The sequence below is a fragment of the Melanaphis sacchari genome, unplaced genomic scaffold (assembly GCF_002803265.2).
Source record: "Melanaphis sacchari strain LSU unplaced genomic scaffold, SCAv2.0 Contig0_pilon_pilon, whole genome shotgun sequence".
NCBI classification, from domain to species: Eukaryota; Metazoa; Arthropoda; class Insecta; order Hemiptera; family Aphididae; genus Melanaphis; species Melanaphis sacchari.
This window is the reverse complement of record NW_020270366.1, coordinates 12,520,502-12,537,777: the sequence shown is the minus strand read 5'-3', so window position 1 is coordinate 12,537,777 and position 17,276 is coordinate 12,520,502. Positions and strand designations below refer to the sequence as shown.

At 30.3% G+C, this 17,276-nt stretch overlaps 4 protein-coding genes across 5 annotated transcripts in view; 3 read left to right on the top strand and 1 right to left on the bottom strand.

Annotated features, from left to right (window-relative positions):
• The first annotated feature begins 2,657 nt into the window (after positions 1-2,657).
• Positions 2,658-4,803, top strand: LOC112599632. Its single transcript, XM_025346616.1, has 3 exons — positions 2,658-2,711; positions 3,235-3,736; positions 4,784-4,803. The coding sequence occupies exons 1-3, from the start codon at positions 2,658-2,660 to the stop codon at positions 4,801-4,803; spliced, it is 576 nt and encodes a 191-aa protein (XP_025202401.1).
• A 4,525-nt stretch (positions 4,804-9,328) lies between these two features.
• On the top strand, positions 9,329-10,696 carry LOC112599554. Its single transcript, XM_025346492.1, has one exon. The coding sequence runs from the start codon at positions 9,329-9,331 to the stop codon at positions 10,694-10,696; it is 1,368 nt and encodes a 455-aa protein (XP_025202277.1).
• Positions 10,697-11,633: 937 nt separating this feature from the next.
• Positions 11,634-14,803, top strand: LOC112592765 (notchless protein homolog 1). Its single transcript, XM_025336914.1, has 11 exons — positions 11,634-11,931; positions 12,027-12,190; positions 12,267-12,403; positions 12,466-12,658; positions 12,731-12,905; positions 13,415-13,532; positions 13,612-13,743; positions 13,830-13,947; positions 14,009-14,112; positions 14,178-14,304; positions 14,684-14,803. Exons 1-11 carry the CDS (start codon positions 11,794-11,796, stop codon positions 14,694-14,696), a joined length of 1,419 nt encoding a protein of 472 aa, XP_025192699.1. The 5' UTR covers positions 11,634-11,793; the 3' UTR covers positions 14,697-14,803.
• Positions 14,804-16,458: 1,655 nt separating this feature from the next.
• Positions 16,459-17,276, bottom strand: part of LOC112601543 (receptor-type guanylate cyclase Gyc76C-like) — a 42,858-nt gene continuing 42,040 nt past the window's right edge. For both annotated transcript variants that reach the window (XM_025349232.1, XM_025349240.1), the window contains exons 23-24: positions 16,924-17,223; positions 16,459-16,840 (exon numbers count right to left, since the gene is read on the bottom strand). In XM_025349232.1, the coding sequence (XP_025205017.1) occupies positions 16,532-16,840; positions 16,924-17,223 (609 nt within the window). In that variant the 3' untranslated portion in view covers positions 16,459-16,531. The remainder of the gene's footprint in view (positions 16,841-16,923; positions 17,224-17,276) is intronic.

The following is a 17,276-nucleotide window of genomic DNA, read 5'->3' as shown; positions in this document are numbered from 1 at the left end:
CAAAATATGCCTATACCACTAAAGTCCTCATTGACTGAGCTTTTTATAAGTTCATGAAAGTTTGTAATATGAGCTTTTGAATAGTCTCAAAATATTACACAAATATCAAAAAGCCTAAATAAAAGTTATTTATTAGACAATTTACAAAAAGTTTATTTATTTTTCACATTTAAACAAATATTTGGCAAGATATATTTGTATAAAATTGATAGTTGAAAATTTATTATTACATTTTCTTCCGTGTTAAATAGGTTTTATACTGTATTGAATATATTTATGTGTTTCACAAACTAAAGTGAACGATTCAATTATAATAACATAACAAAACATACCACAAATAAAATAGTAAATAAGGTAAAGAATTGCACTGGTCGTCGCGAATTGCGATGTAACATATTTTTATCTGAAATTCTGTACGGCACGTCATAAATTCATAGTATTTATAAGCGATAAGAAACTAGTTTGTGCCAAATATTATTGTTAAATTGTAACTATTCTACACATTTCCCGTCATATACTGATGGTAGGTACTGGCAGAAAATGCACATCAGTCCTAACGAGTCAGTTGAAATCTTAACGTCTGTGCGCGGATTTGAAGTGAATATTACGTTGTTCTAAATCTATTAGTTCATACTTTATTTTAAAATTATAAATATTACACAAATGTCATTAATGGTGCGTTATATTTGTAAGAAGACCTGGCAATCCTATTGAAGTTAAACAAAAGGGTTTAATAAGTCCCGTAAAGCGGTCAAATGCGTGATGACACAAGTTTAATAATGTCAGTGGCACGATAATGGTAACATATTGAATGAAAATCGTACACCGCGTAAAGTAGCATCAAGACTTAAAACGTTATGCTTCAACTGCGTTCACCAGTTGTCAGCGCCTCCTACACCTATATCAAAATAAAGTACGGTCATCTCAGCATCAGTCGCTTCAACTAAAATGTAAGTAAGGCCTTTTTGTTTTGAAATTATACCAGACAATTTTCGATATTAAAAGAAAAGCCTGTTGAGAATAGAGATTGTATGTACAGTAAGTACTTTAAACGTAGGTCATTCTATAGTTGAACAAGCAAAACGAAATGATGTATGGGGTAAAGAGGCTGAAAAACGTTTAGCTAATGTCATTGATGTTGTAGAAGCGATGTTATTTATCACAAACACTGTTTTGTTAATTTTTGAATTGAACTCCAGCGGCAATTTAAAAGAAGAGGTACGCAAAATGAGAGTATATTATGATAGTCAAAATATAGTTCGTAAATCTTACTCAATGTAAGCTTAGAACAGCATGTTGAGTTACGGATTCTAGAATATCTAGAGATGACAGTGATGTTGAAAATTTCAATGGTTTCGCTTAATTATCCTTTCAAAGTCACCAACTGTGTTAGTGTCAATTGCTAGTGGAATTTCAGTGACGATAATGCACTGTCGTTAAAGCATATGAAGTTGGTCTTGATCTAGTAAACTCAATGGTGGGTAATAACTTCCATGATATAAACTGAAGAGGCTGGCAGTTACAACTTAGCTTCAACTTGGTGTTAAGATTAATGAAGAAATAATTAAATTAACCCAGCAGCATTACTGTTTCAACGAATTGCAATCTTAAAAATGATGATGAACTTTTATCATACCTTCATTTGAGCTGCAATCTTCCACATTATTTGATGAACATAAGAAAACCAAAATCAGCATTGTAGATATCTACAACCAATACCTTTAGAAAATAATATAACTAACGGAAAGTATGTTATTGATGGAGATTCTGATATAGAGTTGTTTGGCAATGAACCAAACATTTGAATTAATTTGTGGAGTCTATATAACTTGTAGAAAACATTTTTAATGATGCAATTGTTGTATTTGATGGTTATGAAAACAACGCAAAAGCAAGCAATACGTAACCGAACGGTGCGTCACCAGTTTATTAAAACTTTAAAAAAAAAAAAATCTTGGTTGGGATTTTTTTCCGCCATTTTCAAAAATGTTGTCTCTATTGCCTGGCCTAAATAGAGGGATACCAAAGATGTTTCCAGCAGTTACAAAGTCGTTGGAGTAAGTGTGTCTGTACTGAAGGACGATACTTTGAAGGAGATTAAGTAGATTTATATTTAAATTGTATACATAAAAAAATAAAATGAAATTCCGGGAACTTTTTGATCCTACTACGTATACAAAATACAAATGTTGTGTACACTGTACAATAATAATATAATTATAATTTTTATAGCAAAAAAAAAAAAAAAAATAAATAACAAAATACTAAACGTGAACCATGAATAATTGAACAATTTCGAACTAATCGCGTAGACACTAGACTAGTCTCGTTTTTGGTCATCATGTCCCGTTGTCCTGACAAACTTCGAACGGGACGCTTTTTATCCCGTTTTTAGAAGATGGTCCTGTTTTAATCCCGTTATTTCAATATTATTATTTTATTATGTTATGTTAGTTTTTACCTTATTGTCTTTATTGAAGAAATTTTGAATTTTAGGTTTTCGAGAAATAATTAGTTTGTGTTTCTTATTTTTTTTTCCTATACTCATTATGGAATTCGGCACCACTTAATTTTCCGCGTTTTCCACTCATATTGATTGAAAATAAAACATTATGCACGTTTGATTTTCATTCAATCGTAAATTGAACTCGACAACTATGTCTACAAGACTTGAGAGGTTCAATAAAAATTTAAGAAAACTGCTGGGTAGTGTATTAATAAATTATTTGAAACTATTAATACTATAAAAAACCATAGACATATAATAGAATAGACCGCGAACCACACATATTACATGTAGAAATTATAGAAGCCAACATATGTGCGAGTGAGAAAGACTCTAAAGAGGTTTTCTCATGGAAAAAAAAACTATTTACTCCATGGCAAAATAATGGTGATAGTGATATTATCATTTTTTTACCATAACAAATAACAATAAACAATAACAAATTGTCGATGAACATATTCTGGTTCTTACGTGAACAGTGAGTTTTTTAGTTGCCTATTGAGCCTTTTTATTTTGATCATTTTGATATAATGGTTCAAAAATGTTATAGTTGTGGTTCTGCTAAGACAGACAATGTCAAACTTCACGGGTAAATATTTTTTTATTCATAATACAGGATGATTCTTTTATCAAAAACTTAATTTTTTCTAAAAAACTTAAAAAACTAACTTTTTATTAAAAAAACTTAAAAAACTAACTTTTTTATTAAAAAACTTAAAAAATATTAGGGAGGTTTCAATAATAATCCCACTGTAGCACAGTTTGAAGCTGCATACAAATCCATTATAATCAATGCTGAAGTTAAATGTCCATCGACTGCCAACGCTTTAGCATTAGACGACACAAGTATTCTAAGAATATCAAGCGCTCCACCAAAAAAAGAAGATGAGCAATCTGAAATGCTAGATTTGTTATGTGCTGCAGGAACTGAAATAATTGAAACAGAAGATATATTAGACATTTATGAGCACAGAAATTACCTTAATGATGTTGTAACATACATAGCAGGATTTGTTGTTTACAAAATAAAGAAGAAAATTCTATGTACAGTTTGTGAAAAATCTTTGGGAACAAAAGAATCGGGACCTGCTCTAATTGGACGTAAAAATAGAGGTGGTTTAATTATACCGAATCCAGATATCATTGAAATTTGTAAAATAGCTGAACGTGTAATTCGTGGATACCAAAGAATTGATGGGTCAAACGTTGTAAAGAGGATTACAATTGAATGTATGAGAAAGATTAATATTAATAAATATTTTATCTCATTATCAAATCATTTTCTCGAACAAGAACCCTTCAATAATCATCTCCTACAGCTGTTAAAACTAATTATGCACATTTATATTACACTAAGACTTCATCATATTAATTCATCAACAAATTCAATAGATCAAAAAATTAGAACATTCTACACAAAATTAATACTTTTTAAACATCAATAAAATTAACATAAAATTAACATATTGTTTTACCTTTTTTTTTGTTATTATACCATTTGTACAAAACACATATTATAATATATTAATTGTAATTTGTAATAATTTGTATATTATATACTTTAAAATTTAAAATGTTTAAATTATAAATATATTTTTTTTAAACTTGTAAATTGTCATTGTGTCTAATTAATAATTAGTAATTTTTATATATATTATCTACATCGTGATTCCGCCTCATAATATAATTCAACTGGAAAAAAAAACAGTTTTATTAACTCATCCATGAGAAAACCTCTTATGGTTCTTTCTCTCTCGCACATATCTTGGCTTTGTAGTTCTCTTTCTATTCGCGGTCTATTCTATTATATGTCTATGGTATGACCACTGGGGCCGATTATAAAATAATGATGTTTATAGGTGCCGAGCTCTTGACCTCTGAATTCTGATCTAGTGGATATTTTAACTAATATACTGGGCGACAAAAATATCGCCTAGAGAAAAATTTTTATCGCCTAGTAGACCATATATTAATTATTGGGCGATAAAAATTATTTCTAAAAATGACGATTTTTAAAATTATTATATAATTAGGTATTTCTTGTGTTTAATTTTGTTATTTATATTTATATTATTTCGTTCGATAATTTGAATTTGGAAGTACAAATAATTATTGAAATTGTCTACAATGGAAAACCCGTGTAACCGATCACCTTAGGTACTCATAGATAATACTGTATGCAAGAAGCAATTTATTCTATGCGACAATGCGACATCTTTCATCTGGTAATCAGTCGTTCTAATAAATATTTACAAATTGTTTTCGATTTTATTTTAGTCCTGGTTCCTACAAGCTAATTCTTCTATTTATTTTAATATGTTGTTTTTTATACTTATATAATAATCTGTAAACTGTATGTTGTTGATCCCTTTTTTTAATTAAAAAGAAAAAGTTTACCATATAAATTATTTGTACTTGTTTATGTGTTGTGATTTTTAATGGTATTGTTAGATATAGGTAAGGTTTTGTATATTAATTCTGAAAAGTGTTTTTAGACATATATGTTGATTTTGATTATGATGTGTCACGTGAAATTTTTTTTTTTAATGTCGCCCAATAATAATTGCTAAAAATATCCACTGTTCTGATCCATGTGTTTAAAAATATTACGTTAACAACTGGTTTCACTATCACAGCTTCGTGTACGTTTCGATGAATATTTTATTTAATATTATACTGGACGTCTGACAGCGTAGTTCTTCGAAAATCGTGTTTTTTTAACACGATATCGTAATTGTAATCAACCACCGAAGAGGAGTAAACGTCGGTCGAAGAGAACAAATAAAATTATGAATAATATATTATCATGCCAAATTTAAGTCATCCCAACTATTATCAGATTACAAGCATTTTTCACTTCTTCGCGCTAAATTTAAATTTATCTCCAAACAATGCTACCGCAATTTTATCTCACTTACCGAATTCTCCCTATTACACAACCCACAAAACTTTTGGAGTTTTAGTAGAAAAAACCGCTCTTCTCAATCTATACCTTCATGTGTTTCACTACATGGTAAACAAAGTACATCTCTTTCCGATACTGCTTACCTTTTTGCTGCATATTTTTCCTCCGTGTTCACCCAGCCTTCACCGACTCCATCCCAAACATTACATCCTATCTGCCTCTTTCCGCTCCCGTCTAATGCCTATTTTTCGATCAGTGACGTCTACAAATGCTTATGTTCCTTTCGAAATATTAAATCTGTTGGTCCTGATGGTATCCAGGGTGATTTCTTGTACAAACTTCGATCTGTTCTTGCAGAACCGTTATGGTTATTGTTTAGGCGTTCTATTGACTCGGGTATTTTTCCGTCTGCACTTAAACTTGGCTCTATTAGACCCATGCTTAAGTCTGGTGATTCAACTGATGTTTCAAACTATCGTCCCATAACTATCCTCCCTCATTTATCCATAATATTTGAAACGCTTGTTCTTAATTCGATTCGTTCTCCCTTAAATCATATCCTAATTGATGAGCAGCATGGCTTCCGTCCTGGTAGATCAACTATTACTTGTAACCTTAGTCTACATTCATATATATATATATATATATGATTCTTTTCGCGATAACTGCCAAGTAGATGTAATCTACACAGATTTCTCCAAGGCTTTCGATCGTGTTGATCATAATCATCTTATGTTGACTCTAGACTCTATAGGAATCGGCGAACCACTACTTTCCTGGTTTCGCTCATACATTATAAATAGGATCCAATGGGTAACTGTTGATTCCACCTCTTCGGACCGCTTTATCCCCTCCACAGGTGTTCCACAAGGTGCTGTTCTTTCTCCACTTCTGTTTGCTCTATTCATAAACTCAGCAAACTCCGTCCTCCAGCATGCCAAACTTCTTATCTTTGCTGATGATGTGAAAATCTTTTTCCGTATAAAATTCATCTCTGACTGTCACCTTCTTCAAAACGACCTTCAGCGATTAGTTGCGTAGAGTGAATCTTTGGTGCTAGCCCTTAATATAGCTAAATGTTCAGTAATGACTTTTAGTCGTATTAATGCTGTAATCGAGCATATTTACTCCGAAAACAATACCGCCTTAACAACCTGTAATAACTATGTAAATGATTTAGGATTTACTTTCACACGAAACCTGTGCCCTAATATGCATATTCAGATTATATGATGTAAAGCTCTTATACTGCTAGGTTTCATAAACCGTGTCTCTTCAGATTTTCACTTACTCTCCCCTCTAAAAACTCTTTTCTGCTCCCTAGTCCGTCCCATCCTTGAGTATGGTTCCGTTCTCTGGGACCCGTCCACCGCTTCCGCACGTAGCATGATAGATAGGGTTCAAAGAAAATTTCTCCGTCAAGCTGCTTACAAACTAAAGATAGTCTCTCCACCTCACAATTACACGCCAATCCAACGCCTCTTTTACTTAGGCAGCCTCTCCGATCGTCGTCATTCTGCAAACTTGACGTTTCTATTCAATCTTCTTTCATCTAAAATTGACAGTCCTGAATCACTATCCCGTGTCTCATTTAATGTCCCCTCTCGCCTTACACAATCATCTGTTCCATTTCATATACCTTTCTCTTCCTCAAACTACTATCTGAACTCACTGATCATCCGTCTTATGCGCATTGCCAACACTGACCCTTCATTCTTTTTCTGATATCTAGCCACGTTTCCATAAACTATTAAAACTATTATTATTACTATTATATTCATGTATTATAGGGTTCGTCCCGTATTGTAAAATAAAATAAATAAATAAATAAATAACAGATACATACGCATGACAAGGTCTTGCGCAAGTGTCACGACCCAAGGGTCAGAGCCTGAGCTCACAAGTATCCAACAAAATTGGCCAATAGCGACAACACTGAACATCGCACACACGCAGTAAAGGCGACGTCTTGTACAACGGTCGCGCGAGAGAGAACTGAGCTGGACTTATCTTGGTATCTTACGTCCACCGCTGGACATACGCCGATTTATAAGCATAATATATTATCTTAAACTATTACATTTTTCATATAATTTAGGTTTTTAAATTTCAAGTTATTTATAAATCATAATATCTAAATTAAATGATAATTAATAATAATTATTAGATTATGATTGTGTTTAACTAATTTTATAGTATATTTAGTGTTAACTTATTAAATGTTACATCAAAGCCAAAATATGTAATTTTAGCTACCAAATGTTTACAAAGAATTTTATAAGAAACATTACATATTTAATTTTGTAATATTTTAATTGCTAACATAAGTACCTTCACCCCTCCCAAAAATAACACTATTATAAATTTCAAGTATAGGTATGATTTAAAATGTCACGTATTTAAAAAAAATAAATCTGGAATCCCTAAGTTAAACCAGATGCTGACCGACCAATATTGAAATTGAATGCTGTACCTTCTGTGTTTCCTTTATTTCCAACTTATTATTAAAATAAAAATAAAAAAATCATCTACTTTTAGAATTAACAAAGTCCCTATTCTAGTAGATATACCTACCTATTTTATTAATTTTTCTTAACTTACCTTATAAATAAATCATAACATTTCAATTACTTCAACTCGTACTCTATTATTTCTGTGATCTTCAATATACTACCCTTAAGAACAAGGTTATGCAGGTGATAGTGAACTTTATTTGTATCGATTCAACAACCCGGTTCTCAAGACTGGTTCTTGTAGTGGGAATAACAAATCAAGTATCAACTATAACAAAGTGTTGTTCACGAGAGAACTGTACCGTTTCGCTTTCGCGCATGTAGAATGAACTCCTTCCGTCTCGTCTAGCTGAAATATCCCCTCTACTCAGTTCATTATTACCGATAATTAACGACAATTATCGACCTGATTGTTCAGTCGCTACGTATAACAAGAGCATGTTGCCGATGGAAAACGACGAACGACGACCGCGATCCGAGCAACGGGTCAATTTTGTGGTTTTGGGTGGGGGTTGCACGGCGGCGACCAATTTTGGTCGGAGCACGTTACCGTTCTATCGTGAGTCGTGGATAGCACTATACTATATAATAGGATTAAATGTAAATATGGACAGCCACTTGGTTTGAAATTTGAATAAATCGGGTAGGTGTGTTACACCGTTAAGACTTGAGTAAAACAATACTCCACTTTTTATAGACTAGGATGAAAAATGCTAGACTACTGTAAAATATTTCAAATTTAATAAACTGTAGTTCATAAAAATGTCAATAATTTTCGGCTAGTAACAGTAGTAACACAGATTTGTGTATAGTCAAAATAGTGTAATATAGAAATCTGTAGCTACTAACTACTAAATAGCTAGAAAATAATGTTTAGCCAACCGAAAAAAAAGCGGCCGTTTTATCAGTGTGCTTCAACTTTCGTAATATAAAAACCACTTATAGTGCGGTCCACGAAAAGTGGGCCGCGATCGTCACGCGCCTACTAGCCGTTTTTAGTGAAACCAGGGGTTCTCCGTTTGGGAGTATTATTATTATTTTATTATAGTGCAGATGGTTTTCTGGCGGTATTTCATTGCATTTTAGTACACATTTTCGTAATTTTGTTTTTGTTGACTCATTGGTATGTTATCACCATGAACTAAGATATATCTTAGTTCATGGTTATCACCATAGATATACACAGTATATATCTGTGGTTATCACAAATAATAACAATAATTTTGTGTGGTTATGTTCTTATCGTCGTGAAAGTCGTAACGTGGTTTGCGTTATAATATTTCTTGTGTTAAACTTTGGTTTTGTAATTAACGCGGGTTTTAAAGTTTGAATTTTTTTTTCCTTATTATTAGTTATATTGTACAATAGAAGTTTACAGTTTTTTTACAGGTTAATATTTTTAAAATGGCATTCAATCAAGATATCCATTCTCAGACGAAAAAAGTGATTTTCCATGTATACAATTTTTTTAAGACGATAGCTGCTGATAAAAGTAAGCCAGAACTTTCAAAATTTTTTCAACAAACCCGTGATGTGACTGCTAAAGCATGTGGCGTAAGTCTTGCTTGTATTAAAAGAGTTTGTTCTGAAGCGAAAAAGGAACTTGAAGTCGGACCTTCTAACAAAATTGCTTTCAAATCACCTAGAAAAAATTATAAACGTGCAAAATTAATGAGTTCTCTTGACGATTTTAACAACGATGTTGTCAGAAGAACTATACATAGTTTTTATGATAAAGGTGAATTTCCGACGACCGCAAAAATATTAATGGCGATGCAAGAAAAAATTAATTACCCTGGCTCAAAAATATCAGTTAAACGTATTTTACACAATTTGAACTTCAAGTACAAGAAGTGTAATGATGGGCGTTGGTTTCTGATGGAGAGAAATGATATCGTTGCTTGCCGGGTAAAATTTTTAAGAAAAATGTACGAATTGAGACAGAATAATGACACAAGGCCGGTAGTTTACTTGGACGAAATATGGGTAAACCAGAACCATACACAAGGTTATATATGGCAAAATTCAGAAAATACCGAAGGACTCAAAGTACCAATTGGAAAGGGTGCTCGACTCATTGTATGCCACGCTGGTTCACCTTCATTTGGATTTGTGAACAATTCGAAATTAGTCTTTCGATGTAAATCGGGTAGTACGGAAGACTACCATTCGCAAATGAACGCGGACATTTTTGAAAAATGGTTTGTTGAAATGTTGGCCAATTTAGAAGAACCGTCTGTTGTGGTAATGGACAATGCTTCCTACCATTCTGTGCTAGCCGAAGATTATCCTAGAGTAAACGCGCGAATGGCAGATATTCAAAAATGGCTTGAAAAAAAACGCATTTCATATTCACCGGTAGAAACATTGTGTGAACTACGTGAAAAAGTGAAAATGGCCATACCTAGAGAAAAAAAATATAAGCTTGATGAAGTCGCGTTACAAATGGGTCATGAAGTGGTAAGACTCCCACTTTACCACTGTCAGTACAACCCAATTGAGCTGATTTGGGCACAAGTCAAGGATGAAGTCGCCAAAAAAAACAGCACTTTCAATATGACAGATGTTGAAGTGTTAGTAAATAATGCCTTAGATGAGATAACTAAAGAGGCTTGGACAAAGTGTGGCGAACATTGCAATAAACTCCAAGATGCAGATTTCATAAAGGAAGGATTAAGGGATGAAATATTAGAGCCTATCATACTTACAATAAATCCTGATGATAGTTCGACTGATGAAGACGAAAACGACGATGACGAATTACCTTATTAATTTTTATTACGACGACTTTGTAAGGATTTGTAAATATATATTTATTTTTATTATTATTTTTGATTTATTTTATTATAAAAAGTATAAAAAAAAATATGTAATCGACTTTGTAACTATTTGTAAATATATATTTATTTTTATTATTATTTTTGACTTATTTTATTATAAAAAGTGTAAAAAAAAATATGGAATAATATAGTCTAATATTTTATCTAATATAATATAGACATATTCTGTGCTTTGAATGTAATGTCCTTTTAAGAAACCTGTAACTATAAATTTACTGGCTGAATAACCCGGCTTCGCTGCGTGGATTTTTTTTTTTATTTACTCCATGTTTTAATATAATAATAGGAGTATTGGTGTACGTGCGATGCTGTCTGCACAGTTGCGGTCACTTTTTTTTTATACCTTTAAACTGGTTTTACAATACTGACTTAATAATAATAAAATAATACTTATACTAGAGCATTATCAAACTTTTCTATTTTTATATTATTTTTATATGCAAACTGGTATAACGTTATAGATATTAATGCGATGATAATAATTATAATATCGCATTGCGATTACGCGGGTAAGTTGTATTTTTGTAATATAATTATTAATTAATAGACTCAATTTTATTGAGATATATCGGTTATTAATAGTTAATTTTATAGTATATTAAGTAAGATTTTGCATTAAAAAATGAATGTTTAGACATTTTTTGTAAGTTTTGTCCTTATCATATGTTTTTAATATTTGGTCAATTCTGTTGTCGAGTTGCATGTAACATTTTTTCAGTTATTTTCCTTTCAAATTAAAAAATACAATTTGCCCGTCGTAATAATTATTATCATAATAAATATTTTGCGTTAATGTTATGGCTAAACTGTATTCATATTTAGATAAGAAATTGTTTTGAGGTTAATTTCACTATCATAGCCGACTGCCGACTACCAGGCAGATCCGATTCCATTTCGTTATTATCAAAAGCATACATGTGTTGTTAAAAAATTTAAAATCTATAACTGTCTAATACTTAGATTCTAGTTTTTTAAAATCCTGTGTAGTGTATAGTTCATAGGCTGACGTTGTTAAAAGCCACTAAAAAAATGACCGAGGACACAGTGAGCACGGTTTTGGCCCGTTTCAAGTCGGAAACGGGCGAGACGGTCAGCAACATGATGGATCTACCTCGAGATGTTACCGTCAATCATTTACAACTGATTTGCAATTCGTTACTTAAACAAGTAATAATTGACCGATTTCTGAACCTATCGCGTCTCAAAAGCTCTATAATGTATTTCACGTAGCAAATAAACTAATAAAAACTATTCAATTTTAGGATGAGACCGTACCCTATGCATTTTTTGTCGATGACAAAGAAATCACTAGCAATCTGGATGAATGTCTTGACGCCAATAAAAAATTCAGCACCGAACTCGTAGTAGATATTGTCTATCAAGAACAAGCTTTGTTTAAAGTGCGACCCATCACCCGATGTACTAGGTTAGTATATGAAATGTAAAATATGCCTACATTGTTAATTATTGTATTTTTAATAGTTATTGTAAAATATTTCTAGTTCATTGCCTGGTCACGCAGAAGCTGTGATATCAGTTCAATTCAGTCCAGACAGTCGTAAATTGGCCAGCGGATCTGGAGACACCACAGTTAGGTTTTGGGATCTTGACATGCAAACACCATTGCATACCTGTCAAGGTTTGCTACTTAGTAATAACTTTAATATTGATTTAGCCATATTTATAATACATGTATTAAAGGTCATAAGAATTGGGTGTTGTGTATTGCCTGGTCGCCAAATAGTAAATACTTGGTATCGGGTTGCAAAAATGGAATGATTATATCTTGGAATGTTGAAACTGGCAAACGAGTTGGTCCACCAATGTATGGACATAGGCAATGGATTACTGCTCTTTGTTGGGCTCCATATCATTTATCTCCTGAGTGTAGAACGTAAGTAAGACATTTAATTTTTTCTATTTTAAAATTCATATTCAATTCTACAAATTTGTAATACTGTTCTAGATTTGCGAGTAGTGGTAAAGATGGAGATATCCGTATTTGGGATATAATACTTGGTCAGTGCAAAAGGTGTTTTACTAGTCACACACGCAGTATTACTTGCTTAAAATGGGGTGGAACAGGTTTATTGTATAGTAGTTCACAGGATCGTACAATTAAAGTTTGGAGAGCCGATGATGTAAGTTGCAAATACTTAAATGATTTAGATTGATCATACTGGTATTGTAATTTTATGACGAAGTATAACAAGATTTCGCAAATATACACAAAATATTAGTGTTATTTTTGTGGTACCAATAAATAATAATGAATATGTGTTATCAATATCATGAGCTAGAGAAAATTATGTAGCAAAGCCAAAAAGGAGGAGTATTCCTTGAAAAAATAAAAAATGTACCAATAACAAAATTCATTAAATAATTAAACCTAAAGTATCTTAGTTTTTAATACCTTCTTATGCTATAATTTAATTATAAAATAATATATAATATATTAATAAGTATTTCTAGTATTCCAGATTTTGACTTTGCTCTATCCTCGTATAAGTTGAGTTAATGATATAGCATTGTACTATTAATACTAAATTTTATTTTAAATAAATTTTAACTATTTATTTGATAATCAACAAATTATTAACACATTAAAATTAATCAATGTTTTAAAGCCTTTTTTTGATGTTACATTTAGGGCGTTTTATGTAGAACGTTGGAAGGCCATGGTCATTGGGTGAACACTCTTGCACTCAGTACTGATTATGTGATGAAAACAGCAATGGTACCTCAACCTGGTTCCAACATTGACAAAAGTATACTTATTTATTTGCTTTTTTTAAGTTGTTAACTTTATTTAATTTTTTATTTTAATGCTTATGTGTGTTGTTTTAGCTAATAATGTATTAGCTGAGGCTAAAAAACGGTATGATGTGGCTGTTGCAAATGGAGGTGAACGTTTGATTTCTGGGTCAGACGATTTCACACTTTTTTTGTGGACCCCTGAAAGTAGTAAAAACCCTCTTGGTAATAATTCTTTATAATCTTGCTCAAAATAATCATCTATTTACACAATATATCAACAATAATTGAAAGTTTTTCTTTTTGTATAGCAAGGATGACTGGACATCAACAGTTGATCAATTGTGTACAGTTTTCACCTGACACACGGTTAATTGCGTCAGCTTCATTCGACAAATCTATAAAATTATGGGATGGAAAAACTGGACAGTAAGCTTAGTCATATCTTTAAAATAATTCATGTGTTGATAAAAATTGATTTTTTTCTTAGATTTCTTGGAACAATGCGAGGACATGTTCAAGCAGTTTACATGATATGTTGGTCAGCCGATTCTAGACTATTAGTTAGTGGAAGTGCAGATTCAACATTAAAAGGTTTTTTTTTTTCATTAATTAATTCTAATATAACATTTTTACAACAATTATTATTATATTTTTAGTATGGGATGTGAAAGCCAAAAAATTACAAGGCGATCTTCCTGGTCATGCTGATGAAGTTTTTGCTGTTGATTGGTCCCCAGATGGACATAAAGTTGCATCTGGTGGAAAAGACAAAGTACTTAGATTGTAAGTGTTGTTATTTAAAAAAAACTTATAGTTAAAATACATTTTTATATTATTTATATTGTTTAAATGTATATTTTAACTTTACTACTTTATCTGGCACTGTACTACATTTTAGAAATGTCAAATTTGAAGTAATATTTGTAATTATATCTTATCAAATGAATGATGGATATTTGTTTTATTTTTAATTTTGCCATTTCACATTCATTTTTGTTTTAATGACAGATTATTCAATTTTAATTTAGATTTTATACAATCAAAATAAAAAGTATTGATCTCTTCTGTTTAATAAATAATATTCTATTCTACTGAAATTTAAAAACTAATCGGAATATTTGGTTGATACTGCTTATTTATGACTTTTTTTTGTTTGTTTCAGATGGACTCATTAATAGTTTAAATGTTCTCAAAAGCAAATTATTTAGACTGTTCATAACATATTTTTAAGTCATTGAATTTTTAATGTATTAAATTATGTAAATAAATGTTTTTATTATAAGTAATATATAAATTATTAATTACTAAATTATTTCTATTTATTTTGTTTTACTCTTCATAAATTGAAGTAGAATTTGTCTAAACAATTTAAAATAGTAGAATTCATTAAACATTGTAGATAATTATATCATATCAGCATCCCATGTTCAGAATTTTTGTACAACATGTGATCAAGATTGGTAACAAAAAAATCAACCATAATAACTTTTTTGTAATTTACTAGAAAGTTCAAAATTCTAACTTATTATGCCAAATGCGAATGACATCACTTCAGAATCTGGTATACACTAGTAATATTTTTCTTGAAATTTTCACAAAATATCGTACTAAATTAATTTAAAATTCAAGATTCATGACAATTTAATTATAGAAACTGTAAATGGTTAGAATGACGTCAACCTAACATTTCCGTCCCTTCAAAAATGAAGTACATTAATTGTTTAGACAGTAATTAATTTTTGGAGGATAGGAAAATGTATGACAGCCTTTGTAAGACAAAAATTGTGTTTTTTTTTTAAACACTATCAATAGTTGTTTAATATCCAAAATTAAAATGATAGAATACTGAATAAGTAACTGGAAAACAAATACAAAGCTTAATAAGTAACAAAACAGTTTAGTTGTAAATAATTTGTGATTGGTATAAATATAATTAATATAAATATTAAAAGTAAAATTAAATTCAAACATTTAACAAGACTGGATAATCATAAAACATTATCAATGAGGGTACATTGTTTGGAGAAAATAAATATTTAAATATTTAAGAAATAAAACAGTCAGATAAATATTATCTTATACAGTTTTAAGATGCAAATTTCAAAATGATAAACTACAATATGATGGTAAATAATGAAAATAAAATTTTTTACTATAATGTAAATAAGTCAATCAAAAATTAATAACAAATACACATAATTTTGGCCAATAATAATACTTAGCCCAAAAAATAAAAATGAAATGATCATTTAAATATATATATAAATTGAAGAAATCTAAATTGCTCTATTTAGTTTAATTTATAATATCTAAAAACTTTGAACAATTATATAACTTAAAAAAAAAAAAAAAACAAACAAACAAACAAAATATATTTTATCATAAATACTAATCTATATATTTTATAGTATTATTATCTATTGTAATAATGTAGTAACTTTGACCATTAAAAAATAATTAAACTATTAATATTATCAAATGAGTAAAAATAAAATAAATAACTACAACAAAATATATTTAAGAGACACATTATTTTATTATAAATACCTACTAATTTATTGAATGGCACAATAATTAGGTAATAATAATAATAATAATAATATAATATATTCATTAATAATAATGATGATTAAAATAATCAATGGTATCAAACAACTTGGTGATGTGATTTTCTGCTAAATCATAAGTAAAAAATACCAATAAATTCTAACTATTGTTCATTTAACTCATGTTTCATGTAACAAAATAAATAGTATTTGTCTAAAAACACATTTATTATATGTATATACGGCATGAATGAAGCCAATGATATAATTGTGCATTTTTTTTTTTTTTTTTAAGCAGAGTATAGGCTATAATAAAAATTGTCAAAGAGTTGTGAAATTTTTATACAACATTTTAATTGTGTTTGATGTTTGATTACAATATTATAAATTTTCCTTATTATTAAGTTTTTTTAGTGATAATTTTACCTGAAATTATTTTCAAACCTAGTTTGATACTTATTGATTTAAACTACACTCTCCTTGTCAACAATCTGTTGCCTGTCTGAATACGTTTTACGTAATGATACTTCACTAGTTCGACAAGATGTAGCAGTGCCATTAAATAATCCAACCAACCAACTCCTAATTGAATTTCTTGAAACCAATTTCTTTCTATGCGGTTCCATGGAAATGTCTTCGAATGAATGCCATCGTTTATTATCTTCTATTGATAATAAAGGGGTGTATTGAAGGCTTCCATTAACTACAGTTTCCTCAACACTATCTTCACAGTTTTCTTCTTTTGTGCATTGATCATTAAGAAGTTTTGAATCCTATGGAAATAAATAATTTTATAATAGTAAAAATATGTTTGTGTTTTGATACATTAATCACTGATAGATATTACTGCTCTAACCTCTAATGAACGACAACTTCTTTTGATCATTGAGCTCACTCTGCTAATGTGTTTGTTTGGGAATGGATCCATAGATGTAGAATGTACCATTTGTTTACATTGTGGTTCAAGCAGAATATGAGGTATAGGAGTTGGCCGTTGTTCATGGAGTATAGTCTGACTGTCCTTGGCATTTTGATCAAATGAATTTCCTCGTGGCGCAAATGATGGACGTCTACTGCCGTGTTCTCCAAAGTTATATAATTTCGGAATGTGGCGTTTTGATCCACAAAACAGAGGTGGTGATTCAGTAAAATCCGCCTAAACATAAAAATAAAATAAAATTTTTTTTTATTGAAATTATAATCATATTT